Genomic DNA, 22,028 nt, shown 5'->3' with positions numbered 1-22,028 from the left:
CTCAACTTCTTATGTTTCAGCCTTTAGCTAATACCTTTATAGTATAAGGTTTAAAAAGATTAAATCTAACATTGAAACTAGTACAAACTAAGCTAAAACTAAACATTTTTAAACAATAAAAACTAAACTGAAACTAGCAAACCTACTCTGGAAAGTACCTGAAATAACTGAAACTAATGTGAATTGAAAACTTAACAAAAATAAAACAAATATTTTTAAAAATGCAAAACTGTATTCACTGAGGCCTCAGTCAGGTACGTCCAGAGACCCTTGACAATCTCTAGTCAAAAAAATGCTGTTTCCAACGACACTGGCAGGTATGGTTGAAACATTACGGTTCTTTGTTATGCAATACAATGCAATTGGCCCATATCCTGCTCTGTCTCTGCTGTGGGTTTATTTTTCCAGATGAAACCTTCAGGATCATTTAACTCCTTAAAACGTCAATATTAATACCAGAATCGATGTGCTTCATCAGAGTACGGTTAAATAATTAAATTTCAGCTCACAAAAGTGCCTCTAATTGTGAGTATTAAGCTCTATTAGTCTTGAATGTTTTGGGGGATTGTAATTGAAGTGTGTTGACGGGTAAAAGAGGACATGATTACCTGGACATTCCCAGTTAAATTAGCTGTAATGTCAGTGATATCCTGCCTCACCTGTATATTTAGTCTAGCTCAATCAGTTGTAGTGTTGTCTGAATGTTTTACAGATTAAAACAAAATCTTAAGTTAAACATTTCGCTTCCTGATTTTGTCCACAGGCCGGCTGTTTTAGCAGTGCTACTCTATTTCGCAGTTTTGTTTGTTCGTGTTCATTTGAAACATTCTTCCTGGAAGAGAGTTTCTCCTCTGACAGCCCGGCTCATCTCGCTCTACATGGCGAGCGGTTTTGTTTCTTTTGTTGTTTTTCTTGTTAGTGAATGCTTGTTTGACTCTGTCACAAAGGGATTTGTGGGCCCAGACACACACACACTCAAACATACTCGATTCTGAGGGGGAATTTTCCACAGACAGATAGCTGGTTAAAAAGTACACTCACACACACACATCCCGTTGTTTTGCTTTTTTTTTTTTTTTTGTACCACATGGCCCCTGGAGACCGGTGTAAGACTGAGATCTGCGGTGCCAAGAACCATGAAACACAATAGCCTGCCCCCATCACTCCTTCCCAAACTGAACAATAGACATTCCTGGCATTCCTCAAAAACCTCTTCCTCACACGCAGATAAACACACACATACATACACTCTGGGTCTGATTAGAGCCCCAACTGCAAATGATTTTGGATCTGACACTGTTTAGCATGAAATATCGACACTGTGAACAGAAGAGAGCGTGTGTTTATGTGCTTTAGTCTGAGGGTTACTGCTCTCCTGCAAAATGTTAAATTAACAGGATGGACACCAACTTTTAGGTTGGAGTCCACTTTACACAAGCAGAGTGGCATGCAGAGCTGGGACTGAAACTGAAAGGTCTTTGTGACAGTGATGGTCAGATTAAAACAATTATAAAAGTAGCACCCTGCAGAAAACTGCAGGTAATTGTGACAATCTGCCAGCAGGCCTAGCAGCTGGTGGTTATATCACTATCAGAGTAGCTTTGTGTAATCCACTGTTAAAAATAATCCCTATTTAACCAAAATGTGGTTGTTGTGAAGCCCGTCACTTAATCATTTGTTTGAAGCACGTCGTTATACCTTCTCCCGCTTTGCTTCGACAGCATTCAGAGTTCAGTATGGACTTAGACTGCTCTGAATATTCTGTTTAAAGCCTGATTCAGAGAAGCATGTTAATATTTTCTCTTTAACCTGTTTAGACGCCAGTGTGCTATGAGGCTCATTTGGTGGCATGGGTTCAGTACGCCCCAAGCTACTGCTCTCTCTCCTACTTTTCCTGCCCAGGTAAGAACTATATCTTGACTGATTTGAGAACCAGTTTAAAATAATTTCCAACCAGTCCGAGACCCATGTTTTGGATTATATTCTAATGAGGTATTTCTCTAATATCTCTAATGAGATATTGGAAATGGTGATTAGCTGCCCTAACACTGTGTTGTATCAGCATTAACATGTGGTTGAGTCTCTCCTAAATGCGTGTGGTCTGCAACAGTTTATCTGTCTCCTCCGGCCTGCTTTTTATTAACTGGCCCATTAAACTGTGATACATGACACTGGTTTGACTCCCCCCAACAGACAGACAGACACACACACACACACGCAGATGTATACACACATACACAGATGGACAATGTCGTCTCAAATTAAAACAAATTCCTAGGGGCCAATGTGGACACACATGAACCAAGACCTTAAGTGTGATCAGCTCAGCTCCAAACTTTAATTTTGGTGATTTCCCATAGCTCCTAAAGTTTATGTTTAGTCCATCAACAGCCAGGGAGGTAGTGGTAAAAGATGGAGAGACACTGTGATTGGAAACAGGTTAGAAATGGAAGTAAGAAAGCTCAGGTTGTACAGGAGCCATACTAGTGAACATGATGCTTTCAGGCTTTAGCTGAGGCAGCTGAGACTCGAGTAGGTTGAGTGGTGCTCATTGACATGCAGTGACAGATGAGCCATAATGTAGTATGTAGTGAATTTACTGTTTTCATTTTTATTTTGTAAAATCCCTGTTTTACTTCAGTAAAAATAAAATGTAAATAAAGTAATAATAATAATAATAAAGTAGTAAATAAAATGAATCCAGTTAAAAACGCCACTTGATTCAATTTAAAGATGACTTATTTCTACTCATTTTCTGCTCCATATTTTTTTATTCTTGCACGCTATCAGAGAAGCTTTGCATCAGTCCAAAATAATCTGTATTCATCTTATACTGGGTCATGATGTAACTCCACCAGTTCATCCTCTGAAACAAGTTGTTCCTCTCCTTTAAAGACACTTTCAACCTGACTAAGAGTGTCAGAAGACTCACAAAATAATTCTACAACTATTCCTAATCTCTCTGCCTAAACACTGACGTCAGAAATAAGCCCCTTATTTCAGATTTTAGATCTGCACATACCGGGGCTGGTGTCTGTGGCATCCTGCATTTAAGTAATTATGTGCAAACTTGTTGGCTTTGAAAGTGACGGTGGAGCTGCTGTAATGTGTGGCGGTAGAGAAGAGCAGCCACACTCCTCACTGAAAAGATAACCCTGACTGTCATTCACAAGTTAGTCTGCTGCAGAACACATTACAGAGCCAAAGCTTTTTCACATACTCATTAACTCTCAAATTTAACAATCTGATGCTGATTTCGGTTAATTTACATTTCCTCCTTTCCACTATGGATATTTGCACAAATGGGGCATTGTGTTACAGTTTGCAGGATAGCACCAAAGGTCTGTCATCAAAGCAAACTGTTTTCTTAAGAATCTGCTGTAGAGGAATATTTTTTTAAATGCACACCCTCCTTTACCCTGCTTGACTCTAATGGGGAGCATAATTTACAAAGTTAACTTCCTGTTGTTCACGAAGACTTAAAACTAGAGACTGAAACCAAAAGCTTTTAAGGTCTTAAATGATGGGAGTTAAAGGCTGTTTTCCCATTCATCTCTATACAGCTGGACTTTTGGAACCAGAGCCATCACCTGGTCGCCATTAAAAGCAGTGCAGGTTTAATTCACTTCCATAATAGCTTTACTTTTAGATCTGGAAGCTACGTGCTCTTAAACGCACATTATGCTTTGACAAATTGAAAAGTACTTCTCCATTGGTTAATTACATGGCAATACAAGTTAATGTTTAAAAAGCAAATCTATATATTCAAATAGTTATTAATTGAATCCCCTGAGCATTCATTCACATGAGGAAATGGTTTAAAAACTGCCCATAAGTTAAAGATAAGCTAATGTACAGAGCAGTGATTTTGATAGGGTGCAAGTGTTTAGGTGATAAATTGTCATGAAAAGATCAGAGGTGATAAAACTAGTCTTATCCTTTCATTCACAGTAAAAAACCTGAATTCAAACAGGAAATGTTCTCATTTTCTGTGGCATCAGTTAGTGTGTCTGAGGGGAAAAAACAAGTGGAAATGCATTTTGTAACTTGGAACAGGATGTGTTTGACGCAGAAGAACTTTATACACGTAATCGGTTGTATGAAGACACCTCACATGGTTGTTTTCTGATGATTTCTTTCCTTCGCTGTTCTTTGCTTGAAATATAAATACAACAAGTCAGCTAAGAGTGAGTTCTGTCTCTTAAGGTTTAGGCTAGCACTATATAAGCTACTTTCAGCACTTTCATTTGAATTAACTGCTGCGTCTTTCAGTATTTACTGATAGTTTCAGATCTTATTACCTGAACTTTCAGCATTTCAACCACGTTTCAGATTATACTTCATCTGACATTTCGACTCTCTTTGGCACTTAAACAGTGTGAGTACCAGACAGTTATTCAGTGTTTAAACTTCAGCTCCCTTATATGTCTTATCTTAAGCTGTTACTGCCATTCGAACACATTTCATAACATAAGAATCTGTCATTTAAAGTTTTACTGTGCATCAGCAGGAAGGACCTTTTACTTCTTAGTTACAAACCACCAGTGTTGGTCAAGTTACTTGAAAAAAGTAATCAGTAACTAATTACTGATTACTTCCCCCAAAAAGTAATCCCGTTACTTTACTGATTACTTATTTTCAAAAGTAATTAATTACTTAGTTACTTAGTTACTTTTTAAAAACACGATTTACAACCTGAATAGGTGATAAAGCGATAGAGCTTTCAGCCCAATTCTACTTTTTCTACATAATCCATCATACAAAATGTAATCAAATGGAAAAGTCTCTTTTTAAAACTTGTTTTATCAGTTTTAATCTTTTAACTTTATGCATCAAGCAAAACTTTAATTATATGCAACATTCTCTGACTGGAAGTAATTTGTTTAACATTTAAACCTATTTTCTGCACATTCCAGCACATTATTTATTTATTTATTTTTTTTGTTACACTCACTCTTTGACATAGATGCAAGTAAAACACAGCAGAAAATAAATAAAGTCAAAGACTCAGCAGTCCTTTTGCTCTATTTTCACCTGTAAAGCAGGAGCAGGGTAGGCGCAGGTTCACCCTGGTGCAGGTGAGCCGAAGCGGTCAGTGGAAGAATCCGCGAGTTTCTCTATGAGTTTCCCATTACGTCATAGCGCACTCGGTGCTTGCTTGGAAGTTTAGGGGTTTTTTCGCTGTAAAAAGAAGTTTTCTTCCCACGCACAAGGGACACTAATGTTTTTGTCACTTTTTATGGAATCAAACTTAAAGTAAGGTCAGTACTTCCACGCTTTAAACGCTGCACGCTCATACTCTCTCCCACACTCGATATATGATCCATTGTTGATCTGCACACAGCTGTTGTCATGAACGTCACACTTGCTTACGTCACTGTCATGAGACATTCTCACAAAAAATCACGGTTTTAGTAACGCAGTAACGCAGCGTTCCTATGGGAAAGTAACAGTAATCTAATTACCGTTTTTGCAATAGTAATCCCTTACTTTACTCGTTACTTGAAAAAAGTAATCGGATTACAGTAATTTGTTACAAGTAACGCGTTACTGCCCATCTCTGCAAACCACAGTGATGTTCTTTAAGAAAAATGTTGCTTAAACTTTTCCAGATTGTTGAATGTAGTAAATGGTAGCATAACGCTGATTTCAGAGACATTTCAGCAATATACACAGGAACTGAAATTAACGGTGTTTAACTTAAGGATTGCACCACTTAAATGTACATCAATCACATAAAACCCAAAGCCATTTGTTATTGGGATGGACTTAAAATGACAGTAAAACTGATAAGTCTGCATGTAGCTAAGGCATTGAGCCTGCGTCATTATTTACCAGAAGCAGATTTATTTTCATATATTTCTGAACATTAAAAAAAAAATCAAAATTTGAGTTGGCACAGTGGACTAAAGAAGTCAGAAATTAGTCAAGGACAACATTCAACTCTTAAAGCTCATTTTCTGTTCAGTAATTCATGTAAATAACTGTAATTTGGCATCTTAATCAGAAAATAATGGTCTTTACTATGTTTATGCTTTTTTTGGGAAACTGGTAATTTGAACATTCATGGATAACATAATGGTACAGTCCCAAACAAAAGTTTAAGACCACTTGAAAAATGGCAATGGGTGGATCTTAACAAGGTTCCAAGTAGATCTTCAACATGCAACAAGAAGAAATGGGAGTGAGATAAAAAAAAAAAATTGAGCATGCAATTTATTGAAAACAACACTTAAACCGAATAAGGCTGATTTACTGCTGATGTCACACTGTCATGACATTCTGATGGCAAAGGCAAAAAAATGTCCCTTTTTGAACATGGTTGGGTTGTTGAACTGCATAAGCAGAGTCTCGCAGCACACCATCGCTTCTGAGGTGGGACACAGTAAGACAGTCACTTGGAATTTCTTAAATGATCCTGAGGGTTATGGAACGAAAAAGTCAAATGGAAGACCCAAAAATTTCACCATCACTGAGCCGGAGGATCCAATTGGCTGTCCGTCAAGACACTGGATGATCCTCGACCCAAATTAAGGCCGTTACTGGTGCCAACTGCAACCCCGTAACCATCAGACAGCATCTGAGACTGAAGGGCTTCAAAGGCCTTATCTCCTTGAATGCCAAAGAACTGACTGTTTGGACCAAGGAAGAAAGTTTTATTCTCTGATGAGAATTTTTTTTTACCTTGAAGGTCCTGATGGTTTCAAACATTACCTGCATGAAAAGCAGATCCCACCTGAGAAGTTTTCTACGTGTCACAGTAGAGGGGACACTATAATGGTCTGGGGTGCTTTTTCCTTCAGTGGAACAGTGGAGCTTCAGGAGGGCTATGTCCAGATGTTGCAGAGAGCATCTCTAATGACTTGGGCCCTCATCTGTGTGGTAACGACTGGGTTTTTCAACAGGACAGCGCTACAGTACACAATGCCTGCAGGACAAGGGACTTCTTCCAGGAGAATAACCATCCTGCATGTTCCCTTGATCTAAATCCAATTGAGAACCTTTGGGGATGGATGGCAAGGTAAGTTCACAAAAGTGCACAACAGTTCCAGACAGTGCATGCCCTTCGTACGGCAGTCTTCACCACTTGGAGAAATGTTCTCTCTCACACCTCATGGAATCACTTGCATCAAGCATGTGATCAACAATAATGGTGGAGCTACTCAATACTGAGTTCATATTTGGAACTTTGATTAATTTTTGGGCCGGTTTACAGGATTTTTTGGAGGTGTGCTCTTAAACTTTTGATCATAGCCTGTTTAAGCCTGTTTAAGCGTTGTCAGTTTAAGTGTTGTTTTCAATAAGTAGCATGCTTAAAAAATGTTCTGTCTCGCTCCCATTTCTTCTTGTTGCATGTTGAAGATCTACTTGTTAAGATCCAACCATGCAAAATATGATTTTTTGCTATTTTTCTAGTGGTCTTAAACTTTTGACTGTATTTTAGCTACTGGTGAATTAGCCATTAAAGAAACATAAAATGGTTTTGATAATTAGCAGTACTGTTAATTGAGGCCCACTATAGCATAAACCTTCACATTGGATGGTGACCTAATAAATGCTTCCATTCCAGTCACTGTTATGACCTTTATACCTTCATGTTTTCTAGGTTTCAGACCATCATGTACATGGCGATGGGTTGAAATTTGGTGCTTTTTAACTCCTTCAAAGTTTCACAAGTATATGAGAGCGCTACAATCTGAATCTTTTACGGCAGAAAAAAAATACATTTAAGCTCAGTTTGAAATTCTGCTTAAAACTGTAGTCAAATCAATTTTATACCCCTCTCAGTGTCACAATCTAAAGGGGGTCACAGTTTTGTTTTTCTATGACCAGTTTTGAGTACATATATCATGGGATACATCGGGATTTCAATAAGAAACTGCAGTGGTTTCATTTCTTTAACAGAGAGTAACAGAAACCAACATCGGTACCTTGGATGTTTTTTCTGTTTTCTGATAGTTTCACTGGAGAAAACTTTGTGAAGTGCATGTTGGATAAACTTTACAAGTTCATACCACAACGTGAGATGGGTTACCAGTAGGGCTGCTCAATTAATCGAATTTTAATCACGATTACGATCTGGGCTTTCAACGATCATTAAAAATGACTGAGCCGATTATTAGCCCCTCCCTTGTGCTTTACTCTCGCGCTGCTCCGTGTGGCAAATCGAGCGCACCTCTCTGCATTTCGAACACGCATCACAACAATTAAGAGGACCCGAGGGAAGCTCGGAAAGCTAAGCACAAGTTATTTGGAGAGGAGAGTGACTGCTGTTGGTTGAAAAGACAGGTAAAAAAAAAACTTCAGTGGTGTGGAAACATTATGGGTTCGTGGATCAAGTAGACACAGTGTGTAAACTTTGCTACGGTGTCATAGCTGCACCACAGAGCAACACTGCAAAGTTCACTAAACTTAGATGTTTACATTTTTCATTTATTTTTTATATTGCAAACATTTGCACTGTTATCAGTATTTGCACACTATTTTATATTATTTTTTAAAGTCATTATTCAATACATTGTTATTGTTAACCCTTTAAATCCCTGTAGAACCGGAACCGCGTAAGCTAGCGCAATAATTTGTTTTGCATATGAAACCGGAGGAGTTGTACTTACATCTTATGCCATCAGCTTGTCCTCGGTCACGGTTTCCTTCCACATAAAGCTTTGCAAAAATTGCATAAAAAGCGCTTGCAGGAACAAAAACATAATATTCCAGAAACGCGCTTTGCCGATCCGATCAGCTGTTCGTAACACTTCCCACATTGAAAAAGACGTCAACGCGAACTATCGCATGTCCGCCATTTCCTGTCCGAAACAGGAAGTGATGTCATTTTCGCAGAAAATGTAGTTTTTTACTTGTAGGCCTTAAAAGCCTATACTGGTGTTCTTATAAGTCATGTTTGACTCTATACTTTTCTGAATAGTTTCTGTGATGCTTAGAACTCGAATTGCACTGCTGGAAATAGTTTATTTTGATGCACATGCTGTTTTCTTTGCAAATTTGCATCATAGGATTGTTTTTTGTTTTTCCTGCAGTATATAAAAATTGCTGTATCTCCAAAATAAAACTATGAAGACACTCAAAATAAATTTCCTGTGGTGGGAAACTATTTTTTGCAACTTTTTTGTATTTAAAGTTTTGAGGGATAAACCTCTTAAATTTCCCCAAGTAGAAATATATGTAAAAAAACCAAAAACGATTTTCAATTTTTTTGTAGTTTATTGCACTTTCTTGCAATTAATGTAGTTACTATGGACTTAATGCATACATATTATTAAAATATGGGCTATAACAGTTGTGTTGATGTATAGCAACTTGAAATGCTCCCACAAATGGCACTACAGCATGTAAAAAAAAAATATATATATAAGCTCTGGCGGACTTGGTTCTATAGTAGGTCTTAAAGGGTTAAATAAATATCGTCAAATAATCGAGATCTCAATTTCAGTGAAAATAATCGTGATTATCATTTTTGCCATAATCGAGCAGCCCTAGTTACCAGTCAAAACGAAGTTGCATCATATGAAAGGTCTCCTTCTTACCTACATTCTGACACTAGACTCATCTTGATTCCTTCTGTGTTAAAATAATTTTCTAATGTAGTTCTAACAACAGGAGGCACTGATTACTTAAAAAAATTGAATTAACCAGTAAAATTAGATATTGGTATTCTGTTGTATTGAACATATTATCTTATTTGCTGTAAAAAAAAATCCTTGCTGGGGGTTTTATTTTTAATCTAACTGTGCTTTTATCTTGTGAGTCAAAAAGTTAATTTCAGACTCAGCACGCACACAATCGAAGGGATCAGCCAGTAACAAACAGCACATTGTGCTGCAGAGGCTAAAGTGGACTTCACCCTTCCTGCCATCAGCCTCTGGTATGGGCCTAGTCTCACTGTACTGATTACCTGGTATGCGAAAGCTGTGTGTGTATGTGTGTGTTTAACCCTTTGGAATTAGCCTTCATGTTTGCATGCGTGTGTCTACGCAGTAAATGCATGCCTACGAGCGGGTACCAGTCAGAAATCCATAATCAATGGTGATGAGGGGCTGCAAGGCAAACAAACAAGGGTCTGATTGCATGCAGACACACACAAGAGAGACCCATTAAGCAAACAAATAGATTCTTATCATGCGAACACAAAGGGGATAGAGGGGAGGAGGTGAGCTTGTTTAAGGCTTTCTAGCATAGTTGACCCTTGACCCTGACGGAGCAGACAGGGAATGTAAGGAATCTCCCCACATGCATGTACACAGTGTGCTTTCCGTGGGGTCTGCAGGAGATATACGTCTCCGGGAAGTCCTTTGAAGCCCACAGAGGGCCTCATGTTATTAAGTATCAGCGGTTGTGTGCTTGGTTAAACTTTAACACCGTTCATGCTGGACACTCACCTCTTGCTGTTTGCTCTGCAAGCTTCATGTCTGGTCAGTATTGAGGGGATAGTGACATTGATACACTTTTAGCCAGACACCGCTAAGGTGAATTTACCCTCTGAAGAAAAAAAACAAAAGACTCTTTTATAAAAGGTGCAAATAGTCACAGTGACCACTGGTTCCTGTTTTTGAAGCCTGGATCTGAGTGCCATCTTAGACTTTGGATATCAAACATAAAAAGTGAGCGATACTGCATGCTCAAAAGGTATAGATTTGTCAATCACAAAATAGACCCAGTGTTTCTCAGTGTTTGGCACTCACCAAATAGGTTTTGTGCTCACACCAAAAGGAAATTTTAACCATTTGCTTCTGTGAGGTTTAATGTACGCAGGCATAAAGCACATTATTGTTGTTTATCAAATGGCTGGAAATAACAGGAAAACGGTGACTAAGTAAGGTAACGAAGACTCGTTATGCTAAGCAAATGTAGACCAATCAACTTAAGTACTTACCTTAAGTGAAAGTATTCACCTTCCAAAGACTTACTCTGAACCAGTAAAAAGACTGATTTTACTCTAAATTGGACCATAATTTTCAAAATCAACATCATACCACGTTAAACAAGTCTTGAAGCTGTGACTGGGGACCGCAAAGTCACAAGGAAACTGTTTACTGAGGTCATAAATCATGTGAGAAGCACAATCATTTCCCCATAGACATCTATATAGTCAGACTTGATTGTGCAGCCACACTGGTTGCCCCCTATGGGTCATCAAGAAGAATGCAGATTTGAGGCTGAGTTTACCCTCTGAAAGATCATCTTTATATAAACTTCGTGGGTGTTTGGCTTGGTTCACCTGTTACTGGAATCAATGGATGATCATAATTTCTTTAAGCGTGCCTTGGTGGTCTGTTGCTGCGCAGAGCAAACAATCCAACAGTTTTACGTTTTGACTGCAGGTTAGTTAAGTTTTCCTCACGGTATCTGTAAGAAAAAGTTATGAAACCCTCATAAATATAGCTTTCTACATCTCTCTTATCCAACACTGTTTTCATTCAAACAACTGGGCGAAATTTTCTCCCCAAATCTAAATTGGTTTAAAATGAAAAAATGTCCACTCTGACCCACAAGCTGCATTGAACCTGAAACTTGAGTAATCAGTTGATAGATTAATCTGAAAAAACTTGTTGGAGGATAAATCAGTTTAGTTTTTTGTTTTTTTTTTTTAAAGAAAGGAAAATCCAGACATTTTCTGGCCTCAGCTTCTTAAAGGCAACCACTGTAATTTTAACATCTGCTTAACATCTGGTTTTTGGACTGTTTATGCAATTCAAAGAACCTATCAGAAGTTTTTCTGGCTTCTTTTGTGAATTCGGGATTTTCCAACATTTTATAATCTAATTGAAAAAGCAATTTTGGTATCATCATCATTAGCTTTAGTTTAAAAGTATTTCAGCTGTCATGTTATGTGGATTTTCAGTTGTGTATTTTAAGTATAAATGGTCTTTCATGCTTTCCTCTAGAAGTGCATGGTTGAGAGTTGACATGAAATGAACGATAAGGCAGTACATTAACGACATGCATGGTAAGTTCCCAGCTAGAGTCTAAACTGGGAATGCCGTGATGGGATTTTTATGTGGTTGTTGCTTTTTTTCCTTCTAACAACACTTGATTATAATTTAAGCTACTAGAAGCCTACTGGGAACAGTTAGGTTTGTTTCTTGTTCTGTTTTTTTAGTATATCCAAAACCCACTCTCCAAAAAGAATCATCATAAGTAAATTTTATTTATATAACATTAAAAATTAAAAACCAATGTGCTTTAAATGAAAAAACAAACAAACAGTGTATGAAGATATGATTGCAATGCATTTGTTGTTGTTGTAACCCATTTATACATACTGTAGCAAATTGTAAATACTCGTATTAAAATGTAACTTAAAAATTACATTTTAAATTTATTAGGTACAACTTATTACAGCTTATCTAAGTGTGTGTCTGAGACAGCTGTACTCGGCTCTCTGCTTGTAGTTCTCCCAGAAGTTCTTTTAGCAATCACAGTTTAAGGTGAAACTAACATTGAATGAGTTTGTTCTTTTACAAAGGGGCAAAATTGCACCACTGCAATGGAAAAGGGTACAAACCACAAGACAAAACTAAACCTTCGAGATCATAACCATTAATCCTGTTTCGTGAATCACTGGGAGCCAACATTGAGACAGAGGCTAGAATTTGACCAGTTTTTTTTCCTCCTGCCCGCTGCTCTGTCCTTTGAGCAACACTAGCGCACAAAGTTTGAATTGCAAAGGATAATATTTCTTATCAGTAGCACAGTGTTTTCTCTACTGTCCATCCATCACCACCACTCATTGTGTTTGTCTATAATTATTCTGCAGACCTCTCCATCCTCTACTACGTTCCCTTTCCTTCACCACATTTTGTTTTTCTCATCTCTCTGCCAAAGTGTAACCCCCCCCCCATGTCTCTCCAGCACTCTGCTGTCTTTACTCTTTCGATGTCTTTTTCATGCTCTGCAAACACACGTGTGCACGAACACACACACACACACACACACACACACACACACACACACACAAGGAGGAAGTACCTCTGAACACCCCCGTCAGACAATAACAGTGTGGAACTCTGGGTATTATTCTAGCAGCCGTGCGCTACTTTATCTGCCCTCCACAATACTTCCTCCCTCACTGACTCACACATCCTGCCTGAGAGGGGGCGAGAGAGGCAGGGAAAGAATGAAATGGGAGAGAGAGAGGCAAGGAGAGGGAGAGGGAGGGAAGTAAGGAGAGAAATGCAGAATACAGGAGGGAGTAATAGTCATGTTTTGTCTTCCAGCAAGAGGAGCAAGGGAGGAAGTAAAGAGGAAAAGGAGGGAGAGGGGAGATGAGGCTTGTCGGTTGGTTTTTCCCTCCTGGTCAGAACCTGCCACCTACTTTACCTCCTCAGATGGACAACAAGCTCTCTGGCTTGAACTCCACTTTCAAGTCACACATTAACTCTTATCAGACCTCAGCTGGCTTGAGGACGAATTTCTTTCCAAATTGTGACCATAAAAGCAAGAGAGTGTTGTGTATGGGACTTAAAGCAGCAGAGTGTCTTTGAACTTGAACTGTGGCTGTCAGGGAAGCTGTGAAGAGACCCGATCAGTTTGACAGTGGACGCTTCAGCTTGGGGAGTCTGGTAAGTTTGACAGCCTTTGTGCAACATTATTTTCAAACTTACGAGGAATAATCTGGACATTTGCATCCTCTGGCTCATTTTAAAATCACAGCTTCTTGTCGCTGTGAATCTTTAAAGAAACTGAATCCGTCCTGTCTCCAAAGCAAAGTGTCTTCAGTCAGTTTCAGTCCTTACTTGTTTGTCCAGCCGCCTTTCTGGCATTCGGTCTGTACTGTATTGAGACAGTGTGTGTGACTGAGATTATGCGCTGTGACCTTTGCGGTATCAGTCAGCTGTTGCCGTTGCTGACCATTAAGTGGGACATTCCAGCAGATCCTCTAATAGAGGCTCATTCAGAGTTGAGAATTTATAATTTCTCGGCCTTTGACTGCTGTCGCCAGCTTGTGTCTTCTTCTCGTCTCCTTGCCACTTCTCTCATTCCATCCAGCTCTTCTATTTAAGATCCTAAAAACCTGCATAACTCCCAGAGAATACATGTTGAAGTAGAAGCTCGCTACGTAGAGCCAACGTGATTGAATTTCCCAATTGGTTGCGGTCAAAACGGAACAATTATCATCTCTTATCTCATTAACTTTGACTCCACGTCAAGGACAAGCTGCTGTTCAGGGTGTGCCAGGGAATTATTTGAAAAATGTGCTTCATGTGATTCCTCTTTGCTTGTTGTTGCCAGTTGGGGGACAGGTAGCCAATTGGGTTACAGTGTCAGGAACAGGAAAGTGGGAGTTCTGTGGATTTATTATTAAGCCTGTTTCGTTGATCCAGATCTTTCAGTCACCGTGGTTAAAAGGACAGTAAGAGCCGGGTCCTTTGTGTGTTTCCTGTTTTTCATAAATAAAAGAGTCCCTGTGGATGTTACTATAATAATGTTACTATAATGTAGTACAGATCTTCAACAGTTTTGAGTAAAATAGGTTAAAGTTTTTGCCTCTTTTTTTTTTTTTTTTTTTTTTTTTTGCCAAAAAGTCCAAATAACAAAAGATTAAACAGTTTTAAGCAGGGAAACCGGTTCTTTCACTGGGACTTTTTGTTCACTTCCTGGGTAGCTGTTTTTCTTATGGTGAGTTTCTTGCTGTAGCATGTATATACAGTATATATATACCCTTAGATTTTCCCTGCTGTTTTTTTTTGTGCATTCCCTTACATCCATTCCAATAGTTCAGAAACTAACCCTCCAGGAAATAGAGCAAGATTACCCATAATTCTGTGAAGCTGCAAGAAAGCATCTGAGAATGAACAGGGGAACTCAATGGATATGCAACTGGCCAATCATGGTCATTGTTGGCTGCATTGATGCGACATGTAGATTTCTATGGAGGTCCATGTCAGATTAGGATGTAGGGCTTCCTAAGAGTTTTCAGTTATAAGAGACCTACGGTGTACATTTAACACTAATGTTTTAGTCCTTTGTGAGTTGTTTCATTTTTTCGTAACTGACATAAACACAGCTTTTAATTTAAACCCTATGTTTTAATAATTGGTTTAGGAAACTTGAACTAAACACAGTCTTCTTCATTTTAAATAATCTTTGACCAAAAATTTTCGTAACAGCTTTGACCCTTTTCTACCACTGTAACATTATCAGAAGAAGTACTTGTTATTGCCCTGTGATCGGGATTAGAGGGTAAAGGAGGCTGTGCTTTAACCTCCTAAGACCCGAACTCTTCCACGGCATGCATTTTTAATTTCTCTGTGATATTTGAACATATTGGAACCTGATGAATGTAAAAACAAAGAATTTGCAGATTTTTTTTTTAACCTGATTTTTGTTTCTAAGAAAAATAAGAGCCACATATGAGGATATTCATTTAAAATTTCGATAGAACAGTAGCGGTATAATGTGCTCGTAAGTGGATATCAGGCCGTTGTAGTCAAAATTGAGTATTTTGGTCTAAATAACCCAAAATGTGATGTTCACATGTGTGGACGCCAGGAGGTTAATGGCAGCTTTTCCAAAGCTGTAGAATAGCCTCACGGTCAGTTTCTATGCTGCATGGAGACTTACAGAAATTATTCAAACATATGTTTTCTGTGGTTTTTTTGTTTGTTTATTATTTTATTAGCTGAGATTTATTTTTTTAATAATACTTTATTAGTCATTCATCCAAGTTTTCGTACTGTGAAACTTTCTGTTTTGGTTTTGTTTTAAGCTGTACAGCACTTTAGTCAAGTTTGTAAGAACACTTATGTATTCCTATGTTGGAGGTGCAGCTCTTCATGCTGTAAATCCCCTAATTTGATCACTGCTGCCCTCTTGGCTGCTGCTCTCAGCCTTTTGAAAACGCACTGATTGGCTTTGTGGTTTTGGAGAGCTTTTCCCTTGTCCCCTGCATTGCTGCACAACAGCAGATCAGCGCTCTGTTTTCTTTTAAGCTACGAGTCGGCACATTTTTCCTTTCTTTTTTACCCTTTGTCGTGCACACCATCTCCATCTGACTTTGGCATTACTACATTTGATTTTTCACAGTAATCAATCTCTGGAAAGCTAAACTTGGAGAAACTGAGGAGGTGGCAGTGAGAAATGGGGGGGGGGGTCTGTCAATGTTTGTATTTTGTTCAATAATGGTATTTTGTCTGGTCAAGTTTAGATAGTTCCCACACATAGTGCAGCATACACGTAGGAGCGTAGACGCACATACGCAGGCTCTGCATAAACTTTCTCAGGGGATAATTTAAGGACATTGTCAGCAGAGTTGAACAATCAGCGGGTTCAGATAGAAATCCCTCTTAAGGAGCCAGAATCAGGAAACTGGAGTGTTTATTTTGGAAATGGGTCTCCTGCCCCTGCTTTATCATAAACAATAATATGCAAAAATGGTCCTTTCCTTTCCCTCTTGGTGCCAGGATCTGCATTCTTCTCCCAAAACTGTACTTCCCTATGTTTTTCCAAAATAGTCTAATTTTACATTTTTTGTACTTTGTGCTTGATGACCTTAATAGTCCTCTCATTGGAGTGTTGTTGGGAATTAAACTTTGGCCCTTTTTTTGTCATAATTATCCACCATGTCATCCAGTTGGTATTTCGGGTGTTTTCAAACTCACTTTTAAACCTTTTGGGACAAGTCAAGCTCTCGGGTCAAAGGATTAAATGCCAGTCAAGGTTGAAGTGTATTTGAAATTGGAGCGAGCCAGTTTTGTGAAATTTTAGGTTAATTGAGTTGTTATTTGACTGATGATGGCATTTTTCAATGAGTAGGTAAAAGAAAATGTCAAGTCAAACAAGCCGAGTCAAAGTCAGTGGCAAAAAGTCAAAATGAAGTAAAATACAATAAAGAAAATCATTTCAAATTGAATTTTATGAGATTTTCTTTGATTTAAATATCCAAAAGCGTCCTTTTGGTTCCAAAAACTCTTCCTTTTTACTAAAGCTTATTAATTGTTATACTCTACATCTAAGATTTTTGCACCAGATACTTGAACCTTTTGTCTTTTTTAAAGTAAGTTTCTCACTGGGTGAAGTCTCTCAGCAAATTCCCAGCTTTTCTGACTTCAGTTTGATTCAAGCTCACACCTCTTAGTTCCTGTTCTCTATAGAGGAACTAGGAGTATGTTATTTCCATCCAGCAACAGTATTTCCAAGTCAGTGTTATTCTTAAAGATATGATTACCACCATAAAGGTCCATTCAAACTTGAGGAATGTAACATTTATAACTGCCTAGTCTTCTCACTCTTTTCTTCTGCTCAATCAGCCCATCTTGCAGTCTGTCTGCAGGGGGGCTGAGCTGAATCTGGCGAGCATATGTGATCGGAAGTCTGAACAAGGGACTTAGTGAATATCTTGGGATACACTGGAATGCCTGGCTTTAGATCAGACCGGAGGGCTTACTGTACACGTTAGATGAGTTTTTAATGGACATAGCGCTGAAGTCCAAACAGCTTGCGAGGAAGCCGTTTCCACAGGATTTAGGTTGGCACGGCGCTGCCGCTGTAGGCATACATTTTATGTGAGCTCTTACGATCCAAGACACTTAGGCTTGTGGTTGCAAACAAGCATGTCATCTTATACATTTTGCCTATATTAATCATATTCAGACATCCTGCTTAGAAGTGGTGGGTAAAAAGATCCCATAGACATGAAGTAGGTAGGAAAAAGGAAAACCGGCCCTATTAAAAACAAGGAAATCACATTAGTTGCCAGGGGAAAAGCATGTTTCACATTTATACAGACACACTGGAAGCATCCGGGCGGGAAATACAACCCCACAGCCGCTTCTTTATGTTTGACCAAAATCTCAGGAGTCCCCTAAATTCAACTGGCCTGCAAGTGGTACTAAAGGATGTTTCTGGATGTGTTTTAGTAGAAGAACGCAGTGTTCCTGTAATACAGGGACACTGCAGTAGGTACCATTGAACTGCTGGTAAATTGGCTATCGGGGCCGTTACTTTCCTCTCTGATCAGCTGATTGATTGATTAAACACTTGATTCTCACCTGTGTGTTTTTGTTTTTGTCTCCACAGACGTAGTGTCCCTTTCATCAGGCCTCACTCCTGGCACCTGGCAAAGCTGTCGGAGCTGCCCTTCCCTCCCCCTCCCCCTCCCCCCCCGTCCCCTCCTCCAGCACCACCCTGCCTCCCCACTGCCGACTCCCCACCTCTCCCCCCTCCTCCACCCCCTCCACCTGCCATGCAGCTCCACCCCGGCCCTTACACACTACCCTGGCACACGACTGACAGCAGGTGAGCTAACGTGTGAACAAAGTTTTTATGTGTCTCGTAAGTAGGTGGTGCTGTTTATTTGCATTTTCCTGAGAGGTGGGTCCCTAATTTTTTCTGACAATTTTTCTAACCTTTAGGTTTCATTCAATAAAAGCCACCATAGAAAGGTGGGTTTTACTCAATGAAATCTTCCGAGCTCATGTAAAGTTCTGTTTGTGCTCTACAGGGGATTTTCTATGTTTGAATGCAGTTACATGATTATATCACTACAGGGAATTGCTTTCATAATTAAATTAATTATCGTAATGAATATATTAAATGTTGAAGCTTGCAGTTATGTAAAGCAGTAAAAGCCTTACTATTTTCAGTGATGTCTCACATATGTAGAATGTGAAAGTAGCAGGAGCTTTGTTTGTTTGCTTGAAAGATGATTTGAGCAATAAATCACTTGGTTTAATCAATATTTACATACTTTCGAAGTGTACTATATCGCTTAAGGTCGAGGTAGACATTCATCATACTGACTGATATTGTTGATAGTGACATTTGGCACTGGACTACATAAGTCTTTATAGCATGAAGCCTGTGAGCGTGATGTTTATGGGCCTCAGGGTTTCCAGTGGTGCACAAACCCAGTGGTCTGCTGGGTCCGAGCTGAGCCCCGTGAGGGAGTCAAGATGTTTTTTCAGATATAAGATACAACACAAGAGCGATTGTGTTCTAGCTCCATATTTTTAACATTGGATTCGGGTTTGGAATAGATCCTATAGTGAGCCTTAGTGCAGAGCCTCAGTTCATCATCTAGCTGAAATAAGCTGTTTTAGCACCTTTGTCTTGAAACTAACTTTCTTCTGATTGGCTCAAAGAAAGGGTTGAAAGCAAGTGGGAGGGGCTTTTGTATTTTAGATTAGATTAGATAGATTAGATAAAACTGTATTAATCCCTTGGGTGGATTCCTCCGGGAAATTCAGTTTCCTGAGCAGACAGACGTTGCATGTTACAGAGTTGGAATACCAAATAAAGGGTATTGCTCCATATTTTTTGACATCATATGGAGCCAAGAATAGAAAAACAAACTGTGCAGTGGCACAACATGCAACGCACACAAAAAATGGCAGGTGTAAAATGGGCCTAAGCGACTGAAGAGGTCGGAGATATTCACCTTGTTTCCCTAATGACTATTAATGATAATAGACCTTTTACCGATAAGGTTTATGCAAGATGTTTTGACGTAGTCTTGACGCAGTGTGTTTCAGATGATCTCCATGTAAAGCTGTTGTTTATATGGTGCGCTCAGTGATATCTCTGATTTTAAGGTTCTTTTGGGATTCGTTTTTCTCCTGGCTTTAATTTGTCGCTTCCTCACTGAGGGGAAGAGTAATTACAAGCTGGGGAATATAAGATGAGCATCTTCATCTGAATTACAGCAAATCAGGTTTTGCTGCTCCACCAAAAACATCATACTTTATATTAGTCATACAGTATGATCCCATTATTTGCAAGTCCCCACCTGGGATTTAAAAAAAAAAAATTGGTCCCTGTGACTCTGACTGTGCCCCTAAAGCCAACAATTGCCAGGAAGCAGGTGACATCACTGTTTTAATGTCAACATGGCCCACACAGGAAGCAGGTCTATTTTTGGCTTCTATTTAAACATTCCAAAGCAATAACCAATCAGATCTCTCTGGTGACCAGCTCTTTGTTCGTCTGCTCGTGGGGGACAAGATGTTTTCTGCTGCGGTGGCAAATCCATTCAGAGCCCTCGGGGTTTTTAAAAGTGAAAGGGATGCAACAACAAATTCAGATGGATTTTGTTTTGTTATTTGGCCTTCTGCAGTTAATAGTTGCAGTTTAAATCAAGAAGTTTTAAGAAAGATGTAGAATAACACTAAAATGGGGTGGAGTGGAAATTGGTTTAAGTAATTCACCTTTCCAGTTGAGATGTTGATGAAAAGCAGAGTTTTTAAAAAGTGGTGGTGTACACTTGAGTTTTGGACACCAAACATTTGAATGCTTCATGAAAGAGTCACACTTTTTCCAGTGTGGTCTTTTTCACAGCGACTAATCCAAATCACACAGCAACGCATTAATGGCTAACCTTGTTTTGCTGATGGGTTTATCTCAGACGCCCTCTCGGCGGAAGTTTGGTGTGTTTTCAGTATCATATCTTCCTGCCATGTGGTGTAATTAATCTGTACCAATTACAGATCTTCAGACTCTAGCAATTGCTCATTGAGCCATGAGATAGTAGATAATTATGTCATTAAGCCCAGCTTTGCTAAACCTCTAAATTGTGGAAGTATTCAGGTTTCTTTTTTTTACTACTAAGTCATAAAAGTCCTGTATGACTCCATTCAAAATTACTTCTAAATTAAATCCCACTTTTCATGGATTTGATGTTGAACTTATCTGGCTAAATTAAAACATGAGAAACATGGTGCTGAATGACCTTAAACTCACTGAATTCAATATCTACAGCATCATTTTAAAACAGCCAGCCCCAAAAACATCCACAGATTCCCTTTTTCTTTTAAAAGAATCACAGTTTGCTGTCATTTTAGGTTAGCATAAAACATGTCTTAATATGGACTCCAGGATGACAATTTTGCAATCATTAAAACTGAATATTTGAAGTCAGAATAAATGCCATCGTCTATAAAAGAATATAGATAATAATGATTTTTTAAAATAGTGATTCTTTTAAGGAATGTCAGTACATTAAAAGACTTTTGAATGTTTCAAACTGGTTTAACTCTAAAATAAAACAAAAGACTAGGAAATTATTTACTATACCTGGCCACCCATTGACCACCCATTGGCCACCCGATGTTAAAACATGCAGCACAGACAGCTTTTTATCCATCATTTGGGATCTTGCAATGTTCAAACTCATGACAGAAAAGATTTGTTTGTGCACATAATTGGAATAATAAGTTAAACAGCAGTCCAGACTCATTAGTCATTCCCCTCCAAATTCATTAACATGAAGCTGCCTTTTGTTGAGTTTCTGGCCCTCTGACAGTGTTTTGCCCATGTGCCCATATAAAATATCAGGTGGGAGACCATTCTACATAAACTATATTCTTTGTAGTTTTGCAGACACGTGACAAGTCAATGTGATGTTTTCTGACATATAGATATCATGGTGCTCATGCTGACAATGTGGGATTAAGTGACTAAGGTCCCACTTACACAGGCCTAGAGACTAATCCATGACCATCAGGCAACCAAGAGAGAAAAACTAGTGTTCCCTGATCGGCTGTGAGTGGTTTCCAGAGGTTGATTGCAGTCGATGGGATTGCTCAAGTCCCAGCCACACAGATTTTCAGACCAGTCAGTGACCCCCTGGCAACCACCTGTCACTAGGGAAAAACATGTGTCACCCAACTGGTTGGCAGACCTTCTTGTGACTATTTGATTGCTAACATATTGCTGTGATCATAGTTTGAATTTTCACCCAGCAAGAGCCAGAAACCCCCAGGAACCACTGCCATCCAGTTGGGGACTACACATTTTTTCCCCATCAACTGCTGGGTGCAGCACATCCAATATGGTGGCCAGCTGTCAAGCAGCATGTGTAAATGACTAATTACTTAGTGAAAGTGCTACTTTTTATTGAAAATTTCCCAAATCAATGAGTATTACTTCCGCTCTGAGTCTAGCTATGAGATTTTTTTTTCTGCTACTGTAATACATCAGTGACAAATAATTGAATCGGATAGTCAGGTTGAATAAAACTCTTTGTATTAGAGTATGATCTCACCAAGCTACTCACAGTAAAAATAGCCTTTATG

The 22,028-nt window shown here is 38.9% G+C and overlaps 1 protein-coding gene across 1 annotated transcript in view; it reads left to right on the top strand.

Moving 5' to 3' along the window:
- shroom4 (shroom family member 4) overlaps nt 1–22,028 on the top strand; it is a 99,598-nt gene that overhangs the window by 52,426 nt on the left and 25,144 nt on the right. The window contains exon 3 of the mRNA XM_082519507.1: nt 18,037–18,255. Coding sequence (XP_082375633.1) covers nt 18,037–18,255 — 219 coding nt within the window. The remainder of the gene's footprint in view (nt 1–18,036; nt 18,256–22,028) is intronic.

This window comes from Aulonocara stuartgranti (genome assembly GCF_965226115.1).
Source record: "Aulonocara stuartgranti genome assembly, chromosome: 3".
Taxonomy (NCBI): Eukaryota; Metazoa; Chordata; class Actinopteri; order Cichliformes; family Cichlidae; genus Aulonocara; species Aulonocara stuartgranti.
This window is presented reverse-complemented; position numbering and strand designations above follow the sequence as displayed.